The sequence below is a fragment of the Lepus europaeus genome, chromosome 14, assembly GCF_033115175.1.
Source record: "Lepus europaeus isolate LE1 chromosome 14, mLepTim1.pri, whole genome shotgun sequence".
Classification (NCBI taxonomy): domain Eukaryota; kingdom Metazoa; phylum Chordata; class Mammalia; order Lagomorpha; family Leporidae; genus Lepus; species Lepus europaeus.
Window position 1 is genome coordinate 28,518,769 of NC_084840.1, and position 24,475 is coordinate 28,543,243.

The 24,475-nt window shown below is 41.7% G+C and overlaps 1 protein-coding gene across 1 annotated transcript in view; it reads left to right on the top strand.

Moving 5' to 3' along the window:
• The first annotated feature begins 519 nt into the window (after positions 1 to 519).
• CENPF (centromere protein F) overlaps positions 520 to 24,475 on the top strand; it is a 65,971-nt gene continuing 42,015 nt past the window's right edge. The window contains exons 1-7 of the mRNA XM_062210345.1: positions 520 to 619; positions 3,601 to 3,801; positions 5,042 to 5,238; positions 9,844 to 9,965; positions 10,398 to 10,489; positions 14,035 to 14,314; positions 15,422 to 15,624. Of these exons, the coding sequence (XP_062066329.1) occupies positions 3,640 to 3,801; positions 5,042 to 5,238; positions 9,844 to 9,965; positions 10,398 to 10,489; positions 14,035 to 14,314; positions 15,422 to 15,624 (1,056 nt within the window). The 5' untranslated portion in view covers positions 520 to 619; positions 3,601 to 3,639. The remainder of the gene's footprint in view (positions 620 to 3,600; positions 3,802 to 5,041; positions 5,239 to 9,843; positions 9,966 to 10,397; positions 10,490 to 14,034; positions 14,315 to 15,421; positions 15,625 to 24,475) is intronic.

Consider the following 24,475-nt stretch of genomic DNA (forward strand, 5'->3'; position numbering starts at 1 on the left):
GCCGCCCGCCAGGCCTGGTCAGGTGTAATCTCTCCACTCAACATGTAACCTCGCTCCTTCCTCCTCCCCAGTCTCTCAGGCTCTGTCTGGAGAGGTGCCCATCTGTCCTTACAGATGTCCCTCCCAAAAAAACCAAACCAAACCAAACCAAACCAAACCAAACCAAACCAAAACATACAAATAGGTACATAGGTGCAGTAAACGAGTCAGAGTGCGAAAACCAGACAGCAAACGCTGCAGGCCCGAGGCGAGGACCCACGCCCTCCTAATCAGCCCGCCCACTCCCTGGCTTTGGTCGGAAATAGCGGTTCTGAGGGCCTCCGGCGTCTGCGGAAGCTCGTGGTCTCCGATTTTCCGCAACAACAAAAACGCACCTTAACCGGGCGCAGACTCCTCCCGTTGTGAGGATTCGTTTTTTTCAAATCCCTCCGAAAGGACCAATCCGAGGAGGCATTCTGAGGGCGCGGAAGCGGATTGGTCCACAGCTGCTTACAGCACCCAATAGGCGTGAGGGTCGGGACCGGAAGCGGGCGGTTTGAACTGGAAGCTGCGCTCTGCCCCGTGGAGGCTGCGGCAGAATCGGACTGTCGGCGGCAGGTTTGCCTTCCCCGGTGGAAAGGTGAGCGTCCCGCCTGGGTGCCGGCTCCGAGCTGCGGGCGTAGCGGAGCCGCTGGCTTTCTGCGCGCGCGTACCGGGCGGGGACGCCCCGGGCCCGCCCTCTCGGCCCCTGCAGGTGCCGCGGCCGGAGCCCTCCCTCCTGACAGGACCGGAGGAGAGGCCGCGGCTGAGGCGCGCCCGGCTGGCGGCGGCGCCTCTCTGCCCGGGGCCCGCCGCGCTCGGTCGCGGATTCGCGCTCCGAGGGGAGCAGTTTTCTCCTCAGGTGAAACCGCTGGAGACGCCTGAGCGGCAGCGCCGGCTCGGGGCCTTTGTGGCGGCTAGGAGAGGCGAGCCTGCGTTTTGGGGCCGGGCGGCGTGCGCGTTGGGCGTCACGGGAGCATTTCTGCCCTCCTGGCTTCCTTGTCGCCCCTTTCCCGTTTATTTGGGGGCGCCGGCGTGCCGGGCTCTGCTGTGTGTTCAGGCCCCCAAAATACAGGACACGAGTGCTTTTCGACGAAGAGCCGGGTCTAGAGGAGGAGTCGGTTTTTTTTTTGGGGGGGGGTGGCTGGGGAGTTTTGATAAAAGGGGGGGCACAAAGACCTGCAGCGGTGGGGCGGGTGGGGCCCACTAGAGTTGCCTTGGGGACTTTGGAGGGGTTGGGTGATTCGGACATGAAGACTGTCCACATATTTGGGTAGAAAGAGCATTTTCTGGAAAAGATAGGGGCCCTTCAAATGCCCCTTGCAGGAACCTTCATGTCCAGAGCTTCTCTTCATCACTCCTCCCCACCCCAGTTCCGCGGATCCTGAAGGAGTCCAAGTCCGCCTCAATCATGCTTAGCTTGGGTCTGGCAATTGCTTTAAATAGACAAGTATGTTTCAGCTGTGAAATGGAAGAGCATTCGCCTTGCCAGTCTGGCCTCAGTTTATTTCCCTCATTTCTATCATCAGTGAAAAGTTGCTGTTTTTATACTTGTGCTCTGACGTCTTCATAGAAGGCTTTGAGTGTCTGGCTGAAATGTTTAAGGAAGTGTAACTGTGTGCCTCTGGGGTACTGTATTCCCATCCTGAACAAATAAGCTAAATAGATGTTGGCTATTAAGACAGGGTCTCCTGTCCTTTGTTAGTCGAGAGGTGGAATTTATTTTTTTATTTTTTATTTTTTATTTTGTTAAATAGGAGTGGGGTTTAAGATAGTGTCTTTCCATAAGTGAGACTGCCCCAACAGCCCCCCCCCCCATAAAGAACTGGCTGCATATCCAATTTATATGTTTTCTAAGGCTTTGCTTCTCCCTCTTAATTTTTAAGAATTTTACTATTTTTAAAAATGTTTACTATTTTTAGTAAAGCGTGTATTTTCAACTTTGTTGTCAGAATGATTGAAAAAAGGGATGGTTTTTCTTTCATTTATGTTAAAAAGGCCAAGGTAAAGAATGATTGTTATCTTTTACTTGCAGTTGATTTAAATTATCTTAAGATGTTTTTGGGAAGGAGGTGGCTACTTGTAACATAGGCTGAAACAACCAAAGGTGTTTTCAGTTACTGTTAGAGAATTGCTAACACTTGTAGAAAGGTCACTAGGAACTATTGTTTAAAATGTTTTAGGAAATATTTATTAGTATTTTAAAAATGAAGCAGTTAAGGCACAGAGCAGATAAGTAATGTGTGGAGTCACATAGCTTCTAAGTGACTGCTGGGAATTGAATCCTTGAATCACTAAGGCTGTTTACCTGTTTCTGCTTCATGTCTGTCCAGGGCTTGATTTTGCCACTGTTTGGAATGATTTCGGTAGTAATAATGGCCTTCATTCTTTGCTCATGCATGCATTCAACTGACTTGGAAGAGGATGGGATACCTGTGCTGTGAGGAACTGGCAGGGAGTGAAGGGAGCGATGTTCCTTCACGGGTCTCTGAGGAGATTTTTTAGGGTGGAAAGGGATAAAATATGAATGATAATTAATGATGTGAAAATGGAACAAAGAGGATTTGCAAAGTGCCTTGTCATGCATCCTTTTTGTTTTCTGTACCTATTTTACTTGAAAAGCTTAAAGCAAAAATATCCATGTTTTATATAATGAGAGAAGAAAAACCTATGAGTAGTTAAAGTTGTAAGAAGCCAAAACGGGGGAAAAAAAAACCACAGGGGAAATCAAATAAGTATATTACATTCTTCATGATCAGAGATACCTTTCAGAGGATAGAGAAGATAGAAACATGTCTCTCTCTCTCTCTCTCTCTCTTTTTTTTTTTTTAAAGAAAAATGTTTATTTTCATCCACTTGAAAGCCTGAAAAAGCTAGAGAGAGCGAGCACTTCCATCCTCTGGTTCATTCCTCAAACGTCTTCAACAGCTGGGACTGGATCAGGCTGAAGCCAGGAGCCAGGAACTTCACGAGGGTTTCCCACTTGGGTAACAGATACCCAAACACTTGAGCCATCATTTGGTGTACCCTAGGATGCATTAGCAGGATGCTGGATTGGAAGCTGAAGAGCCAGGACTTGAATTGGTACTCCCAGTGACTTAACCCTAAAGTGCCTATTCTACTTTATTCTCTTGAAATGTGATATTTTGGGGGCCAGTGCTGTGGCATAGCGAGTAAAGCTGCTGCCTGCAGTGCCAGCATCCCATATGGGCACTGATTGAGTCCAAGCTGCTCCACTTCCGATCCAACTTTCTGCTATGGCCTGGGAAAGCAGTAGAAGATGGCCAAAGTCCTTGGACCCCTGCACCTGAGTGGGAGACCCGGAAGAAGCTTGTGGCTTCAGATTGGTGCAACTCTAGCTGTTGCAGCCATCTAGGGAGTGAACCAGTAGATGGAAGACCTCTCTTTCTCTATCTGTAACTCTGCATTTCAAGTAAATAAATACATCTTTAAACAAACAAACAAAAAAGAACTATTTTGAAACTTGGTTTTTAGCAATGGTTAGGTTAACTCATTCATTAGTCTGTGAGACTTTGTTTCCTTTTATTGTAGTAGGACCAACAGTCTGGTTATTCTTTTCAGTTTCTTTACAAATGTTGGAATAATAAAGAAAAGACTAAAATGAGCTGGGCTTTGGAAGAATGGAAGGAAGGCCTGCCTACAAGAGCTCTTCAGAAAATTCAAGAACTTGAAGGACAGTTGGACAAACTGAAGAAAGAGAAACAGCAAAGGCAGTTTCAGCTTGAAACTCTGGAGGCTGCACTGCAGAAGCAAAAACAGAAGGTATTATGGAAATATTTGCTGCTGATTGCATCTGCTCACTCATAACTGATGCTCTTGTACTTAACACTCTTCACTCATTTTTGGATTATTTGTCTTTATAGTTAGAGAAAAATGATCTTGCTATCTTCATATTGTACTCTCCCCTCTCTTTTGTGTCATTTTTTGTTTTAAATGCCTGCTTGTTTCCATCTTCTTTCCTAATCCTCATTTCTGTCTACTTGTTAATACATAGGGTTACTGAGTTTCAGTTCCATTTGGAACCATTAATTAGGATTGGCTTTTTGTTCAGGGTCAAGGCCCAATGTCTTGGGCTCCAAATCTGGGGACTGCATTTTGCAGTTCAAATGGACACCACTTTCTGAGAGGAGGCTCATTGCCTTGGTATTCCCAAAACTCTTCTCTTTGGGGCTAGTACATGAAAATCTAAATGGCATTACTTTCTTGCCTCTGTATTAGCCAACAAAGTAGTGATACAGTGTGCTTCTAAAATGACTTTGTGTATGGGAGGATTATCTTTTTCTTTAGAATAGCTGGCTGTAGCAACCAAACTTGTAAATAAATTGCTAAGTGAGGTTTATAGAGTTAATTTATTTACTTAAACATTTTTATTTATTTGAAAGGTGAAGAGGTAGAAGGAGGGAGAGACAGAGTGCTCCCATCTGCTGGTTTACTCCCTAAATGCTTGCCATGGCTGGGGCCAAAACCAGGAACTGGGAACTCAATCCAGGTCTCTTACCTGGATGGCAGGAACCCTAATCCTTGAGCCATCACTACTACCTCCTAGGGTCTGCATTGGCCTTTGTATTTATTTTTATTTATTTCAAAGGAAGAGAGAGATCTTCCATCTGTTGGTGTACTCCACAAATGGCCCCAACAGTTAGGACTGGGCCAGGAGCTTCTTCTGGGTCTCCAGGACTAGAACTGGCGCCCATATGAGATGTTGGCGCTTCAGGCCAGGGCGTAACCTGCTGCGACATAGCGCCGGCCCCTTTCATTCTTGAAATGATATTAAATTCTTTTCTGAGATGGGTATGTAGAGCCCTGTCTAAAGACAATGTAATGCATGACTTTATGGAGCCTTTCTATCAAAAGAATTTAAGTGTGGTCACCTAACATTGACATCTGGTTTATTTCAACCATATTTTGGAAAATTAGTAGTTAGTATTAGAGTCAGATTTGCAAATAATACTGGTAAATTCACAGAATCAGGACCTATTTCCTTCTGAATGATTTCCATTAGGTTGAGAATGAAAAAACTGAGGGCACAAACCTGAAAAGGGAAAATCAAAGGTTGATAGAAATATGTGAAAACCTGGAGAAAACTAAGCAGAAGATTTCTCATGACCTTCAAGTCAAGGAATCACAAGTAAATTTCCAAGAAGGACAACTGAATTCAAGCAAAAAACAAATAGAAAAACTGGAACAGGAACTTAAAAGGTAATTTTGGAGAATGGTATTAATATGGGTGTTGTTGGTACTCATAAGTTTTCATCAGATATGTTTATCTTTTTCTTTACCCATATGATTATTGTACGTTGCAATTGTTTTTTGTCTTTCCCATGTCCCCTGACTGTTGGAATAAACAATGATTCAGTTATATTGTTCCATGGCTCAATCTCATATAAATTCATCAACTGGTTACTTGCTTATTCATTTATTTATTCATTCAATATGTGTGTGTTAAGCTGTTCTATGTTCCAGACACTATGTTAGTTACTGAGTGATCCAATAATAAATAATAACAAAGCTATGAACAGCGGTTACTGAAAAGATGGAAGGAAGTTAAAACGTGGTATATACTGATGGCTCCAGTTTTCTCTGAGTAGAAAAGCTTTTGTAGAAAATGAGAGGGAGAGCTAGGGAATTAGTAAAGGATTGAGGAGCAAAATGGGGCCAGCTGAGGTTGGAGGTAAGGAATTTACAGCAGACCAATCTGTAGGGTTGTGTGATATCTCCCTCCTCTCCCATGCCCCTCCTTAAGCATCTGTAAATGCTGAGCAAGTGAACAGATGAGTTGATTTAGGGTTGCTTTTCACCAAGATCACAGGATAGAGTACAGGAATAATTGAGAACTTTGGGAAGAGAGAGTTTGAAGTAAGTAGTGGTCCATGGAATCTGAGCTAGAAAAGGAGAACAATGAATTCAAGAGGAGGTTCTTGCTGAGATCCTTGTATAAGAGCCCCATCTTCTATTTTAATCATTATGAAATCAATTTGCCTGTTGCCATATTTAAGCAATGAAGTTTCTTATTATTACTTTCCAGTTAGAAGATCCCCCAACCATTTAAAAGGGTTAATTAAGATAAATTTAATGGGACCTAAACACTGCTATTTTCTAAATCATATCTTGTTCTAATGGTGTTTTGTCAAGATAACAAGGAGTGATGACAGCTAAAAGTACTTCAGCAAATCGCTGCATTGTTGTGTCCAAAAATGCATACTCACAAATTTAAGAAAACTTTATTTTGAAATAACTTCTGACTTACAGAAAAGTTGCAAACATAGAGTTCTTGAATATTCTTCACCTAAACTCTCTAATTATTAACATCTTAAAGTACAATTATTAAACCAAGAAATAAAAATTCATTATTATTGACTAAATTATAGACTTTTTTTTTTTTTTTGACAGGCAGAGTGAACAGTGAGAGAAACAGACAGAAAGGTCTTCCTTTGCCATTGGTTCACCCTCCAGTGGCTGCCGCGGCCGGTGCACTGTGGCCAGCACACCGCGCTGATCCGAAGCCAGGAGCCAGGTGCTTCTCCTGGTCTCCCATGGGGTGCAGGGCCCAAGCACTTGGGCCATCCTCCACTGCACTCCTGGGCCACAGCAGAGAGCTGGCCTGGAAGAGGGGCAACCAGGACAGAATCTGGCGCCCCGACCGGGACTAGAACCTGGTGTGCCGGCGCTGCAAGGCGGAGGATTAGCCTGTTGAGCCACGGCGCCGGCCTAAATTATAGACTTTATTAGAATTTCACTGTTTTTACCAGTAATGTTCTTTTTTTTGTTTTGGGATCTAATCAAGGATTTCACACTGTATTTAATGAATGTTTTGTTAGTCTCTTCTAAGCTGTAGTGGTTCTTTGTCTTGTGGTTTTGGTATTTTTCAAGATCTGCTGGTCAGTTTTTTTGTAGAATGCCCACAATTTGGATTTGACTGATGGCTTTTCATTCTGATTAGATCCTAATTTCTCAACAGCCTTGTTAATGTTTTGCACTGGGCTGACTTGTGCATGGGAGGATACTTAAACAGTATTCCTGGCTTGTAACTGCTGGATGCCAGCAGCATCTATTCCATCCCCAAGTCATGACGTCAAAAATGTCTCCAGGCATTGCCTAGAGGGCAAAAGTGACTGTGGTTGAGAACTACTGGTCAGGGTGGGGTTACATATTTTTGGTAAAAAACTGTAGAAGTCATGATGTGCTTTTCTCAGTGCATCCAATCAGAGGGTGCCTTCTGAAAGATGACTTGTAACATGGATCTTTTAGTTAAGTTTCTTCCACTGTGGGCTCAGGTTCCTGCACTGTAAATGTCTGAGGTCCTCAACTTGAAGTTACTAATTTTCTCTTTGAAATTTGAAAATTCTCTTTAATTTTTGAAGTTTCCCCCCAGAATAGTTATAAAATCTTAATTCTCCCTACATATCCAAATTGTTTTTGAAATTTATTTAGGGGCTGGCACTGTGGCACAGTAGGTTAATCCTCTGCCTGTGGTACCAGCATCCCATGTGGGCGCTGTTTCTAGTCCTGGCTGCTCCTCTTCCAATCCAGCTCTCTGCTACAGCCTGGGAAAGCAGTAGAAGATGGCCCACGCGCTTGGATCTCTGCACCCATGTTAGGGACCCAGAGGAAGCTCCTGGCTTTGATCTGCTCAACTCTGGCTGTTGTGGCCATTTAGGGAGTGAATCAGTAGATACAAGACCTCTCTCTTTGTCTCTACCTCAGAAGTAACTCTGTCTTTCAAATAAATAAAATAAATCTTTTTATTATTATTATTATTATTATTTTGACAGGCAGAGTGGAGAGTGAGAGAGAGAGAGAGAGAGACAGAAAGGTCTTCCTTTGCCGTTGGTTTACCCTCCAATGGCCGCTGTGGTTGGTGCGCTGCGGCAGGCGCACTGCGCTGATCCGATGGCAGGAGCCAGGTGCCTATCCTGGTCTCCCATGGGGTGCAGGGCCCAAGCACTTGGGCCATCCTCCACTGCACTCCCGGGCCACAGCAGAGAGCTGGCCTGGAAGAGGGGCAACCGGGACGGAATCCGGTGCCCCAACCGAGACTAGAACCCGGTGTGCTGGCGCCGCAAGGCGGAGGATTAGCCTAGTGAGCCGCGGCGCCGGCCCTAAATAAAATAAATCTTAAAAAAGTTACAGTATTTAAAAATGACTCTTATTTGTCTTCCTGTGCAAACGTAAAAATCTTTTTATCATTTTGTTTCCACGTAGAAAGGTTGCTATCTATAAGTTACATGTTAGAGATAATTCTATTTTATTGAGTTTTTTATTTTCTTATTTGTTGTTTACTATCTAAATTCCTTGAGAAAAGGATTTTGTCTTATTCATTACTGTATCCATAGCACCTGACAATTGTAGGCTTTCAGGTAGCTATTGAATGGATGAAAGATAGACATTAGGTGCTAGGGAAGTGGGATGCTCCCTACCTCTTACTCTACTATGCTAGGATAATTATTTCTTTGGAAAGTACATTCTTGTGTACAGGTTTTAGAAATACTGGTTTCAATAATGTAGGCAGAAATTTTGACATTTTAGGAAAAGGGTATTTTTGTGTATATTCCTGTATTTCATTGTTGAGTGCCATTCAGTAGTAATATCTACAGATATAAAGTACTGGGGACATGTAGCAACTGTTAAATGTTAGCATTATTATTTTTTTTCTAAGGAGAAGAAAAAGCAAGATCTGTAAAAATGGTAGCAGGATATGTTTAATGTTTAAAATAAATAACTTATTTAATAAAAATATAGAGAAAAAGAGATAAGACTTGAGTTTGAGGAAGAATACTTGGTTTTGCAAAGTTTTTCAAAGTTCATTTCTAGAAACACCAGCATTTATTTTTATTTTAAAGATTTATTTATTTATTTGAAAGAGTTACAGAGAGGCAGAGAGAAAGCAAGGTTCACTCCCTAAATGGCCACAATGACCAGAGCTGGGCTGATCCAAAGCCAGGAGCTAGGAGCTTCTTCCAGGTCTCCCACAAGGGTGCAGGGGCCCAAACATTTGGGCCATCTTCTGCTTCCCCAGGCCATAGCAGAGAGCTGAATCAGAAGTGGAGCAGCCAGGTCTCAAACCGGTGTCCATATGGGATGCCAGCACTGCAGGTGGTGGCTTGACCTGCTATGCCACAGTGCTAGCCCCGAGCCTTTTAATGTGGTTTGTTTCATTCTAAAAGGTGTTCCAAAGTTACTAGAGTGTTAGAGATATTCTGTGTGTGTGTATGTGTGTGTATGTGTGTATATATATATATATTATGATCTCATTTCTTGTAACTATTTCCAGCTGTATCTCTTCTAGATGTTCTATATTAATTTTTATATATTAATGCCATATAGTTCATGATCTGCATATCAAGTATGTTTTTGAAATGATTAAATATGTGTTATGTGTTCTCATGTTTTGAAGTCCTGTTGACATCACTTTTTTCCTGTGTTTCTGAACTGTTAGGATCTTTTATATTCCTGTGTCTTTCTTTGGATTAGATTGAACATGTTCTTGGGTATATTCCTAGCCCTGCAACTCAGGTATTATGGTGGTTATTACAAACCTTCATTATAGCCATTATAAGATATTAAATATTGATTTGTATCTCTGTTTTTCTAACTAGACTGAGTTCCTTTGAAGACAGGGGACTGACTGCATGTATGACTGGCACACAGGTCTTACTAAATGTCTTTTGGGCAAATGAAATGGTTAAGAATTCTTAGAATATAGTTTGCTTTGGGGGTTTATTGTTATTTTTGAGTTTATGGCATTGGTATTCTGTAGCCTTTGCTCTAACTGATTTGTTGGCCTCTTGTGTCCTTTTCTAACAGGTGTAAATCTGAGTTTGAAAGAAGCCAACAAGCTGTGCAGTCTGCAGATGTCTCCCTGAATCTGTGCAATACACCACAAAAAATTTTTACAACACCACTTACACCTAGTCAATATTATAGTGGTAAAGATTTTTTTTCCCTTAGTATAAATAGTTCTTTAATGGGGATTTTGATGCTGTGAAAGAAAAAAATGAACTCAGCTTTGAATTTAACCTTAATTTATATGTTTAAAAACTTTGCTTATTATATATCCATTTGTATATCTGTTGAATTTTGTTGAGCCACTGGGTGAAACCTTTAAATTTTTCACTTTATCCTTCTGTGTGGTATGTTTTAAGAGAAATTCAACATCAGAGTTTTCAAAACACCTTTCTAAGCATTTCTAAGTTTTTGACTAATTTTATCAGTGTTTTTTTGATCTGTTACCTCAACTAAAATGTTTTTTCTGCTTAGTGTGTACTGAGATACTCATTTCTAGACTATCATAGTTATTGTTGATCTATAAATTCCTTCATGAAATTGATTGAAATAAAACTGTATTTCAATGTGTTTAGGTTCCAAGTATGAGGATCTAAAAGAAAAATATAATAGAGAAGTTGAAGAACGAAAAAGATTAGAAGCAGAAGTTAAAGCCTTGCAAGCTAAAGTAAGTTAATTACGTGTTCTATAATAGAATGTGCAGTTAGTGAAGGACTTTGATATAGGATAGAACATGGTTAGGAAAATTCTGTTTCACAAAGAGCTTATGTATTTTTCTTGCACTGAGAAAGGGAGCCTGGTTTATTGGTAATGATTAATTTTTATTTTTTTCTTAAAGATTTATATATTATTTGAAAAAGCTACACAGAGAAGGAGGCAGAGAGGGAAAGAGGTCTTTCATCTGCTGGTTCACTCTCCAATTGGCCACAACAGCTGGAGCTGTGCCAATCCAAAAACAGGAGCCAGGAGCTTTTTCTGGGTCTCCCATGCGGGTGCAGGGGCCCAAGGTCTTGGGCCATCTTCCACTGCTTTCCCATGCCATAGCAGAGAGCTGGATTGGAAGTGGAGCTGCTGGGAGTTGAACCGGTGCCGTTATGGGATACCGACACTGCAGGCGGCGGTTTACCCGCTATGCCAAAAATAGGAGTGGGGCTGGTGCTTTGGTGCAGCGGGTTAAAGCCCTAGTCTGCAGTGCCAGCATCCCATATGTACGCCAGTTTGAGTCATGGCTGTTCTACTTTGTATCTGGCTCTCTGCTATGGCCTGGGAAAGCAGTGGGGGATGGCTCAAGTGTTTTGGCCCCTGTACCCGTGTGGGAGACCCGGAGGAAGCTCTTGGCTCCTAGCTTTGGATCCGTGCAGCTCAGGCTGTTGCAGTCATCTGGGGAGTAAACCAGTGGATGGAAGACCTTTCTCTTTTTCTCTCTGCCTCTCAAATAAATAAAATAAATCTTAAAAAAAAAAAAAAATAGAGTGGGGTGATTAGTTTATCCCCAAATATTACATATTCATAGAACTTTATGGAAACTATAGCCATGTAGTTACCTTCCTCCTAATCTCCAGGGTTTTAGGAGTATATTTGGAGGTGACAGGACTAGAAGATTACTATAGATGCTCCTTGGTGGCATTGCCATCTGGAGACAGCTGCTTCCCATTCAGTCCTTCCGATAGAATGCAGTTTATTCCCGGGCATGTGGGGTTGGAGGATGGTTGTTTGTAAAATGTTTGTTTCAAAAGAGAATGTGTTAACACAGTCTTCTGGTTCTTTTAAATAAGTTGCTGGTAAGTGTCTTAAGCTTCATCTTTATGTAGGTAAATAAAAAAGAGGTAGATTAAGAGATTTATTTAATTTCAACAACTAAAGCAAAATGCAGGTTTCTGAAATCCTTGATTTTACTTTTAGGGCTAATCCTGGAAATACTTTTTATATGTTGAATTTTGCTTCTAACATTTTTGTTCACATGATGTTATTTTCCCAGTTTGATACAATTTTGCTAGCCCTAAAAACTTGGTGAGATGGCACAATTCAGGCAGATTAAGACTTGATTTATATGTAGGTACCATAGATATTGAGGAACAAAAAGTGCTATTTTCATGCCTTTAGCCTTCACTAGGATTTTGATATGTGGCAAAGGCTTTGCTTATCAAGATGAATAAATATTATTTTCTGGTTTGTGTTAGAAATATGTGCTTTGCTCCTGCCTCAGAATCAACCCTTGGGACATTCGGATCTGGCTAAAAGGTCCATGAGAGCCTCACAGGCATGGAAAGCCATGACACGGTGGCAAAAACCAATCTAAATGAAAGATCCTGGTGAACAAGATCCCAGCAGAAGGAACAGGCCATCAAGGAGGGAGGCGCCTTTCTCTGAAGGGAGGAAGGAAACTCCACTGTGATACGGCCTTGACTAAACAAGTTCAGAGTTGGTGAACTCAAGGGGCTTCCATAGCCTAGACAGCTCATAGCAAGAGTCTCGGGTGATGGCTGACATCATAAATAAGAGTGCCAATTGTTAAATCAACAACAGGAGTCACTGGGTACATGCTCCCCACGTAGGATCTCTGTCCTTAATGTGTTTTACTATGAAACTTAAAAGCACTACTAGTCGAACAGTACCCTATAGCTTGTGCGGTTGTGTGAGTGCAGCCTGTTGAAATCCTTGCTTAGTATATACTAAGTTGATCTTCAGTATATGAAGGTAATTGAAAATGAAACTCGATAAAGGGAGGGATGGGAGAGGGAGAGGGGAGGGCTACGGGAGGGAGGGAGGGAGGTCGGTGGGGGGAAGCCACAACAATACAAAAGTTGCACTTTGTAAATTCACATTTATGAAATAAAAAAAAAAAAGAAATATGTGCTTTGTTATTCAGTTCATTCATTGGTTCTGATTTCTGCCTGTGACGCTGATTGCTAGGGTATTTTATTGAGAAAATAAGTCTTCATAAATGTTAAACCTCTTCCTATGGCAAGAATAGAGTTATAAAACATTTAATGCAGGCCGGCACTGTGGCTCACTAGGCTAATCCTCCGCCTGCGGGCATCCTGGGTTCTAGTCCCGGTTGGGGCACTGGTTCTGTCCTGATTGCTCCCCTTCCAGTCCAGCTCTCTGCTGTGGCCTGGGAAGGCAGTGGAGGATGGCCCAAGTGCTTGGGCCCTGCACCTTCATGGGAGACCAGGAGGAAGTACCTGGCTCCTGGCTTCGGATCGGCACAGCACACAGGCCATAGTGGCCATTTTGGGGGGTGAACCAAGGGAAGGAAGACCTTTCTCTCTCTCTCACTGTCTAACTCTGCCTGTCAAAAAACAAAACAAAGCAAAACAAAACAAAAAAACTTAAAAAAACATTTAATGCAGCCTCTATAATGTCTTAGATTTGTAAGAATCAAGGCAGAAGCAAGAACAGAAGAAACAATTCATCGGAGTGGATAACCCACAAATATGTGAGACATTGTTTTTGGGTGGAAAGTGAGATTATGGTGGAAACTGAGTTTTGACAGAGTTCTTTAGGCCAGTACTTAATTTTGATTATCTTTATGCATAGAGGTGGCCAAGTAAAGCCAAAGGAAAGCCAATTTTGAATTTATAATCTTGGTGGATATATACATTTAGTAGAGGGGTATGGACTAAATACTGTGATATCCATTTTTATTTAAAAATTTAAAAAATATTTTTATTGATTTTACTCAGAAGGTAGGAACACAAATCTTTTATCTTTTTCATTCCCCAAATGCCCATAGCATTCAGGCCTATGCCAGACCGAAACCAGGAGCCTAGAACTCAATCCAGGTCTCCCATGGGGGTGGCAGAGAACCAAGTACTTGTGCTGCCATCTTCTTGCTCCCAGGGTATGCATTAGAGGGAAACAAATGGAAAGTAGAGCTGGAACTCAAACCCAAGAACTTTGATATAGGATACAGGTATCTTACTGTGCTAAACACCTGCCCCAAGATAGCCCATTTAGAAAAAGGGTGGACCTCAGATGGTATTGGCTTACCTCTTTGGTGCTATGAAGACTGACCATTAGAAAATGCCGTCACAGGATATTGGGACTTAATAATTGCCTTGACTTGATGAATGTTCTTGATATTCAGTGCAAGAGTTAACTTTTTAGTATTATGACATTATGTTCCATTTGAAAGTTAAAAAAAAACAAAAAACAAACTTGGAATATTGAGATTTCCAAAGGGCTCTGAAGAATTTTCTATTTTCACAGAATACCAACCAGGCTATTCTCCAAACTACCATGAATCACCGAGACATTGCTCGACACCAGGCTTCGTCGTCAGTGTTCTCCTGGCAGCAGGAACGGACCCCAAGTCGGCTTTCATCCAATTCTCAAAACACTCCAGTTAGGAGAGATTTCATTTTTGGGGACCAGGAGGTGACTCCAAGTAGATCAGCTTTGCAAAGAGGGAAAAGAGATGCTAATAGCAGTTTCTGTGATAATTCTAACAGTTCCCACCTTTTGGATCAACTAAAAGCCCAAAATCAAGGTAATTTTTGAGTTGAATTAAGTTTAATTAGATTTTCTTGAGATAATTTCAGAGGTACATCCAGATGTTTTTGATCTAGAAAGTACTTATGTGTTTTTATTAGACACAGCCATGGTCAACAACCCAGACTGGTGAAATAAATACTGTCTTCTTGATAATGATAGAAGACATCATATTTTTGGAATGTACTTTTATTTGAGTTGAAAAGTTGTCCTGAAGCCTTTAAAAGTAGGCTGAGGGACTTTGACATATTTTTGCAGAAACAGGATGAGTTGGTTGATTTTGGTCTGTGTTTTCCATTATTATCTGGCTATTTTTGAAGCCTGTGGAATAAGCCTGTGTCCTAACCAGCTTTGGCCAGAGGTGTACCTTGTTCTTGTGTCTGTAGAATAGCTTTGCTCTGCATTGCCAGGTTGTCCATGTGGGAGTAAACCTGTAACCTTGGCTGCTGTGCCCTGCTGCAGCTGACAGCCAAGGGTACCAGGTGGTGTTTTGGAATCTACTCTATGGAATATGAAAATTTCCAGTGCTGTGATATATTGAAAGTTGTCGTCGGTGTTCACTCGTGAGAGAGCTGTCACACTGCCAGTGCCATTGGAACTGATAGTGTGTGTATGTAGGGGAAAAAAAATGTTAATTTTGGCAATATATGGAAGATTGACATTGTCTTGATCTAAACTGGAGGTAGAGCTACAGGGGAATACTAGAAGGGTGAACTTTTTATTGCTTAGTGATATTTGTGTTGCTTTGGACACAAAACAAATAGCTTGACAGTGTATAAAACCAAGTGATAATCTTAAAGGGGTGTTATATGTGATGTACTTTTTGCAGTCACAACAGATAGTGTTTGTGATTTTAGAGAAGTGTTTAACCTCCATGTTTCTATGACAACATAAGAAAAATTAATCTCTTTTCTGTAGAAAACTTGAATACAAATGACAATGGAAACAAATAATTGAAATTAAATCCAATTGTAGTAGCTTTTTCATTCAATGTAAATTGTTTATATTTGTCTAATCAAAGATTTCAGAGTAAAATAAGTGATAAATTCTGAATATCCTGTGAAATATATATGAATTGGAGTGTGGTTTTTGTTTGTGGTTTAAGAGCTAAGAAACAAGATTAATGAGTTGGAACTACGTCTGCAAGGACAAGAAAAAGAAATAAAAGGCCAAGTGATTAAATTTCAAGAGCTGCAACTTCAACTGGATAAAACAAAAGTTGAATTAATGGAAAAAGAGAAAGTTTTGAACAAAAATAGGGATGAACTCATGAGAACAACAGCACAATATGACCAGGCAGCAGCCAAGGTACTTTATTTCTCTTGAATTATTTAGAGATTTCCATGTTTTCATATGAAGTTTTGAAAAGGTATTTTGTACGTACATCTATAAAATAAAGACTAGTAATGATCTTTGCTAATATATTTTAGGCAGTGTTGAAACAGTTGTGGGCATGACTGGGATCATTGCTGGCTGTACACATTCCCAGCTGAGTGACTTTGGGCAAAACATTGATCTCTTTTATGTTTCAATGGTAGTGGAGACTAAAGATTATATATCTGTAGTACATGGCTCAGTGTGTCATATGTGGAATAGGCACTAAAAATAATGGAGCTTTAACAGTTCAGGACATGGTAAGATTTAAGTGATCTCTATGCATCCATTGTATGTGCTCCTGACATTGAATCCTTATATGGCTCCAATGAAGGCCCAGCTTCTTTCTGTTCTTGTTGCTTTGGCCTCAACCTCCCTTTTCAAACCCCCCTCTCCCACAAGCCCCCCCTCCTTTTATTTATTTAGTCACTGACTCTTTTCACAGTATTTTTTGGGTGCTTGCTGTCAGATACTTCTAGACTTGGGCACATAGCAGTGAGAAATAGATGAAAACCATTGGTCTCTGGAGCTTCATTTTTAAGATTTATTTATTTATTTGAAAATCAGAGGAGGAGAGGCAGAGAGAGAGAGAGAGAGAGAGCGAGCGAGCAAGGTCTTCCATCTGCTAGTTCACTCCCCAACTGACTGCAGTTGCTGGAGCTGTGCTAATCTGAAGCCAGGAGCCAGGAGCTTCTTCTGGGTTTCCCATGCAGGTTTAGGGGCCCAAGGACTTGGGCCATCTTCTACTGCTTTCCCAGGCCATAGCAGAGAGCTGGATCAGAAATGGAGCAGCCAGGATATGAACTGGGGCCCATGTGGGATGCTGGCACTGTAAGCGGTGGCTTTACCGCTATACCACAGTGCTGGCTCCAGGAGCTTCATCTTCATAGGGAGAGGCAGAAGTAATAAAATGTAAATAAGTAACACAGGTAGTGCAGTATGTAGTAACATATGGTAGAAGAAATGGGTTCTTCTCTAAGACTGATTCAGTGCCTCCTGAATTTAGTTTTTGCTTAGGTTTACCTTAGCTTGGAATGCCTCATCCTTGTGAGCACCTCCCCTCATCTCCTATGCCCTGAGATGTTCTGCCATCCTCCCTATGACACCCTTTTATCATTATGTTGTAGCCTTTTCATTCACACATTGGGTTTGCTGTGAGAATGACGGAGAACTTTGCAAAAATGAATCCTCTGAGGCTGACGTTGTGGTGTACTGGGTAAAGCCACCTGCAATGCCAGCATCCCATATGAGTGACAGTTTGTGTCCTGGCTGCTCCACTTCCATTACAGCTCCCTGGGAAAGCAGCAGAAGATGGTCTAAGTGCTTGGGCCCCTGCACCCACATAGGAGACCTGGAAGAAGCTCCTGGCTTCTGGCTTCAGCCTGACCCAGCATGACTATTGGGGCTGTCTGGGGAGTGAACCTGCAGATGGAAGATTTCTCTGTAACTCCAACTTTATAAATAAATTAAAATGAAATCCTCTTTGTTCCATGTCTGAGGTTAACCTTAGCAATTTACCTTTTTTTTAAAAGATTTATGTATTTTGAAGGGAAGGGTTACAGAGACAGGTTCAGAGAGAGAGAGAAAGATCTTCCATCTGTTGGTTCATGGCCCAAATGGCTGTAGTAGCCAAGACTGGGCTGGTTCCAAGCCAGGAGCCAGGAGTTTCCTCCAGGTTTCCTACATAGGTACAGGAGCCCAAAGACTTGGGCCATCCTCTGTTGTTTCCCAGGCACTTTAGCAGAGAGCTGGATTGGAAGTGGAGCAGCCAGGACTCAAACTGGCACTCATATGGGATGTCTGCTTGCAGGGGTGGCTTTACATGCCACACCACAGTGCTGGCTCCAGCAGTTTACTTTTTATAAACTCTCTGGATATTTCTGATGTTATTGGTAAAAACCACTGTAGTAGACCTGTACTCCTGTTTGTTTCCTGGGGGTAGGTTCTTTTTAAAATACTTTAGAGGTACTTACTTATTTGAAAGGCTGGGGCTGCGTGGGGGGAGATGTGAAGATAGGGTTAGGGAGAGAGAGAAGGGAGAGAGATGGATCTTCTGTTCTCTAGTTCACTCCTGAAATGATCCGAAAGGCTAGGGCTGGAGCAGGTGGAAGCCAGGAGCCAGAAACTCCATCCTGGTTTCTCCTGTGGTTGTCAGGGACCCAAACACTTGGGTCATCTGCTGCTGCCTCCCAGCTACATTAGCAGGGAGCTGGACTGGAAGTGAAGTAGTTGAGACTCAGCTGGTGCTTCGATATAGGATGATGGCATCACAAGTAGCACCTTAGCCCACCCTGCCAAAATGCTGTCTGGGGTTCTTATTTTCCTTTTTTTTTTAATTAAAAGTTTATTTTAAGATATTTATATATTATGCAGTTGTATGAAATTATAGCTTGTTAATGTGTTGAATTACACTGATTGTTTTACAAATACTTGAATAAACCATATTTGGTTATGATGTATAATTTATGAATTTTATTTGCTAATAACTTAGGATTTTTGTGTCTGTATTTATGAAGGATATTGGTCTTTCTTTTGCCACCTTTGATATTTACATGAGGGTAAAACTGTTTCACAGAAGAATTAGGAAATATTTCCTCTTCAGTTTTGTGAAAGAGACTGCACTTCTGGTGTTTTTTCTTCTGTATATATTTTGTAGGAATCTCTAGTGAAATCACCTGGGCCTGGAGATTTTTTTTTGGGAGTTTTAAAATTATAAATTCAATTTCTTTAATAGTTACAGAGCTATTAAAATTCTGTGTTTCATATTGGGGGAATTGGAATTGTGTTTGTTATCTAAGTTGTCATGTGTATATGTGTATAGAGTTATATTCCCTTTGTGTTTTGATATTTGTAGTGATATCTCTATTCATTTCTAGTATTGGTAATTTTTGTCTTCTCTCTTTCTCAGTTTTGTTGATCTTTAATGATCTTTCTAAAAAGAATCAGTCCTTTAGTTAATTTTTCTCTTGTTTTTCTCTTTTCAGTACTTTTTTTTTCCTTAAGGATTTATTTATTTATTTGAAAGGCAGAGTTATAGAGAGGCAGAGGCAGAGAGAGAGAAGAGTCTTCCATCTGCTGATTTACTCCCTAAATGGCCACAACAGCCAGAGCTTGAGCCAGTTTGAAACCAGGAGCCGAGAGCTTCTTCCAGGTCTCCCACATGGGTGCAGGGGCCCAAGCACTTGGGCCATCCTCTGCTGCTTTCCTAGGCACACTAGAAGGGAGTGGGATTGGAAGTGGAGCTGCTGGGACTTGAACTAGTGCCCGTATGGGATGCTAGCACTGCTGTGCCACAGTGCTGGTCCCTTCAGTTACTGACTTCTGTTCTTTGTTACTTTCTTTTGCTCACTTTAGTTTTGTCTTGGCTCTCAGAAAAATATGTTACATCTGTTGGTCGATGATGCTGAGTTCATGTCAGTATTTTGGTTTATCATGTTTTTGACAGAGGGTTGTTGGTCTTTAACTTTAGTTGGGGTTTTGTCTGTTTCTCCTTTTAGTTATTTGTTTCACATATTATGCAGCTCTGTTGGTTGGTACTTAAATGTTTAGGATTGCTATATCTTCATTGGTTGGCTCATTTATCATTATATAATGTCCATGGTAATTTTCTTTATTTGGAAGTCTCTTTAATTTGATATTGAATCACTTCAGTTCTCCTTTTTTTTTTTTTTTTTTTAAAGATTAATTTATTTATTTGAAAGTCAGAGTTACACAGAGAGAGGAGAGGCAGAGATAGTCTAACATTTGCTGGTTCACTCCCTAAATGGCTGCAACAGCCAGAGCTGAGCCAATTTGAAGCCAGGAGCCAGGAACTTCTTCCAGGTGTCCCACGTGGGTGCAGGGGCCCAAGCACTTGGGCCATCTTCTACTGCTTTCCCAGGCCATAGCAGAAAGCTGTATTGGAAGTGGAGTAGTCGGGACTTGAACTGGCGCCCATATGGAATGCCAGCACTGCAGGCAGCGACTTTACCCACTACGCCACAGTGCCGGCCCCTTCAGTTCTACTTTAATTAATGTTTCTATGATGTATTTCTTTTTATTTTCAGCCCATCAAATTTTTTTTTAAAGATTTATTTACTTGAGAGGCAGAGAGAGAGAGAGAGAGGCTTTCCATCTGCTGGTTCACTCCTCAAATGGCCGAAGTGGCTGGAGCTGTGCCAAACCAAAGCCAGGAGCCAGGAGCTGCTTCTGGGTCTCCCATGTAGGTGCAGGGGCCCAACTACTTGGGCTGTCTTCTACTGCTTCCCTAGGCCATAGCAGAGAGCTGAATTGGAAGTGGAGCAGCCGGGACTCGAACTGGTGCCCATCTGGGGTGCCGGCACTACAGGCAGAGGGTTTACCTGCTATACCACAGAGCCAGCCCCCCAATATTTTTTTTTTTTTATTTAAAAGGCAGAGTTAGACAGCGAGAGGGAGAGACAGAGAGATAGGTCTTCCTTTTTCCATTGGTTCACCCCCCAAATGGCCGTTATGGCTGGGTGCTGTGCCGATCTGAAGCCAGGAGCCAGGTGCTTCCTCCTGGTCTCCCTATGCAGGTACAGGGCCCAAGGACTTGGGCCATCCTCCACTGCCCTCCCGGGCCACAGCAGAGAGATGGACCGGAAGAGGAGCAACCGGGACTAGAACCCAGCGCCCATATGGGATGCCGGCGCTGCAGGCGGTGGATTAACCAAGTGAGCCACAGCGCCGGCCCCCCAATATTGTTTTATGAAGTGAGTTTCATGTGAGCAACATATGGTTGGGTCATATTTTCAGATCCATTCTTCTGTCATCTATCTTCTAATTGGTATATATAGACCATTGACCTTTAATGTGTTTGTCGATATGGCATGACTTATGTCTGCCATTTTTTTTGTTTTGTTTTCGGATTGTTTTTCATTTCTCTTTTTTCCTTGCTCCTCTGTGGGTAAACATTTTCTAATATTTGATTTTTATTTATTTGTATTTTAAAACATGATTCTACTCCTTTTTTTAATTTACTTTATTATTTGAAAGTCAGAGTTAGAGAGAGGGAGAGACAGAGAAATTCTCCATTTGCTGGTTCACTCCCCAAACGGCTGCAGCAGTCAGGTTGAAGCCAGGATCCAAGAGCTTTCAAATCTGGGTCCCCTTCATGGATGGCAGTGTACTTGGATCATCTGCTGCTGCCTTCCCAGGCACACCAGCAGGGAGCTGGATTGGATGTGGAGCAGCTGGGACTTGAACTGCTACCCATAAGGGATGCTAGCACAGGGATGTACCACAGCACCTACCCCGATTCCATTTGTTTTCAACTACAGAGAATATGAATTAATCTATCATTTCAGAAAGCTGATTTGTGGTTTCCAGACTTGGGGAAAACATGAAGGAAGAGGCAAGATGACATGAGAGGACTTTCTGGAAAATGGTTTTATTTATTACTTTGGTTTAAGTAGCAGTTTTATGAGGTGTGTATATATGTATATATATATATATATATATTTTTTTTTTTTGACAGAGTGGACAGTGAGAGAGTAGGAGACAGAGAGAAAGGTCTTCCTTTACCGTTGGTTCACCCTCCAATGGCCGCTGCAGCCGCGCATTGTGGCTGGCGCACTGTGCTGATCCGAAGCCAGGAGCCAGTGCTTCTCCTGGTCTCCCATGGGGTGCAGGGCCCAAGCACTTGGGCCATCCTCCACTGCACTCCCGGGCCACAGCAGAGAGCTGGCCTGGAAGGGGGGCAACCGGGACAGAATCCGGCGCCCCGACCGGGACTAGAACCTGGTGTGCTGGTGCCGCAAGGCAGAGGATTAGCCTGTTGAGCCACGGCGCCGGCCTGTGTATATTTTATAACTTTGAAATTATATACTTTAGGTTTGTGTGGTTCATTGTATGTCAGAAACATCAGAAATATAAAACTAATAGGTGTCATTTAAGAATAAAAGTGACCCAGTATTACTGATTCTACATCCTCTTTTGTGTTCCCAGAGATCTAATTTTTTTCCTCTGCATACAACATGGCAAAATTTGTTTTCAGATGGTGAGCAAGTCATAGAGGGGCTGTGACTCTTGTGTTTTTGAGTGACTGTCTTTAGAGAGGTTTTTTTTATAGTGACTGTTCTATGTATTACATTATATATATATATATATATATATATACACACACAAAATTTATCAGTTCATTGATGTCTTCATTTTACCAGGTCATATAAAATGTAGAACGTTTACCTCTCTTTTCATTACTTCATCCTTCTTCACTTATAATTGTTTTACATATTGTCTTAATATGTATTTAGAACTGTACTAACATTATAATTTTTGCTTTACCTGTTAGATATATTTTAAAAAGCTGGAGAGTGGCTGGCGCCGCTGCTCAATAGGCTAATCCTCCGCCTGCGGCGCCAGCACACCGGGTTCTAGTCCCAGTCAGGGTGCCGGATTCTGTCCCGGTTGCCCCTCTTCCAGTCCAGCTCTCTGCTGTGGCCCAGGAGTGCAGTGGAGGATGGCCCAAGTCCTTGGGCCCTGCACCTGGCTCCTGGCTTCGGATCAGTGCGGTGCGCTGGCCGCAGCGCGCTGGCCACAGTGGCCATTGGAGGGTGAACCAACGGTAAAGGAAGACCTTTCTCTCTGTCTCTCTCTCTCTCTCACTGTCTATTCTGCCTGTCAAAAATAAAATAAAATAAAATAAAATAAAATAAAATAAAATAAAATAAAATAAATAATAAAAAAAAGCTGGAGAGCAAAATGAAATGTTACTATATATAGACACACTCACATTCCTTTATTGTTCTGGGCCTTGTTCTTTCTAGATTGCTTTAATGAACTTTTTTTTTTTTTTAAGGATTTATTAATTTATTTGAGAGAATTAGGTAGAGAGAGAGATACTGATCTCCCATCTGCTGGTTCACTCCCCAGTTGGTTGCCAGGTCTGGATCAGCGTGAAGCCAAGAGCCTGGAACTCCATCTAAGTCTCACACATAGATGGCAGAGCCCCTAAGAATTGGGCCATCTTCTGCTACTTTGTCAGGCATATTAGCAGGAAGCTGGAGCTGAACGAAGTGGAGCAGTCAGGACTGGAACTGGCATTCGTATGGGATACTGGCATTAAGCTGTGGTTTAACCTGCTGTACCACAATGCCTGCCTCTACTTTCTGGTTAGATAATTTTTTTTGGACAGATCTATTTACTGACCACAAATTCTCTTAGATTTCCTTCATTCGAAGATATCTAGGTTTCTTCATCTCTAATGTAATTCTGGATTGATAGTTCTTTTCTTTTTGTGTCATAGTGTTTGTCTTTGGGTCTGTTCCCTTTTCAAATCTGCCTTCTCACTATTCTTCAGAACTTGTTATGTTTGTTTTAATATCCACATTTTTTATTCTTGTTGGGAGGAATAGGGAAAAAAAAAGTATGTCTGTTCCATCTTCCTGGAGGTGAAAGCCAACTTCATTTTTACATATTCTACTGCAGAGAATTTTACATAGAGAAACCTTTTTTTTTTTTTAATATTTATTTATTTAATTGAAAGGCAGAGTTAGAGAGGAGAGACAGAGATCTTCAATCTGCTGATTCATTCCCCAAATAGCCACAATGACCAGGGTTGGCTGAGGTGGGCTGAAGCCAGGAACTTCTTCCAGGTCTCTCAGGTGCATTGCAGAGGCCTAAACATTTGGGCTATCCTCTGCTGCTTTCCCAGGTGCATTAGCAGGGAGTTGGATCAGAAGTGGACAGCTGGGAATTGAACCAGTGCCCATATGGGATGCCAGCATTGCAGGTGGCAGCTTAACCTGTTATAGCATAACACCAGCCCCCAGAGAAACTCTTGATGAATATTGATTTGGTGGATGAAGGAGCAGTCCCCTGCTTTGATTAATATTCCTATTCACGCTGAGTTTGTAAAGGGCCTTTGGTCCTTTATGTGGTAAGGATTCGAATTTGAGCCCTGGCTTAGCCATATCCCAGTTGTGTTGCTTTTGGAATTATTACTATCTGAGCTTAATCAATAAACTGATGTTAACAATACCTTTGTCACAGAGTTGTTACATAGATTGAGATAATTTTTGTAAATGCCTCAGCAAATGGTGAACTTACAATAATATTAGATGTTATTATCATAGCTTATTGTCAGTTTCTTATTTAAGCTGATTTTCAGTTAAGTTTTAGTCAAGTAATCATTCCTATGTATAAGAATTATATTTTTCTTTTTTATGTTTTCCCTTGTTTTTGTGTGACAAGATCACTAAATCCTGATTCTATGTAACATATTTGATGATGTCTCTTTATATTAGATCATGAATTAAGATTTTTTGCCTAGAGCAGTACTGAAAACAAAGCTCTGTCCTATTGGAGGGGTCTCTCCAGGTTCTAAGACTCTTGCTCAGTATTCTGGATTCTGTTTTTTCCCAGTCAGGTGCAAATTCACCTAGTTGAAAAGTCAGTCTACCTTTCTCCCTTGTGTGCATCTTAAGATTGTCAGATGTGTTGCTGAAATTGATTTCTGTTATTTGTTTTCTGAACTACCATCAAGAATTACCTGTTAAATGAAGTGGAGCTAATGTAACAAGAAATCAATACCATATTCTGAAGTGAATGGATAGTATTTTGAGTGTGGGTTTTCCTGAGTATTCATAATCTGTGTGGGATGTGAGGCTTGAATTCATGTAGAAACAGTGTTGAGCTGGCTACAGACCTGGAGTTCAGCACTCAAATATCACTGATGGTGAACTGAGTCCAGAAAGGGTAAGAGAGTGCCCAGGGTCATGTGCTATAAATTTTCTATGGAGCATTCATGACACCTAGTGGTAAACTGTTCTTGCATGCATCACTA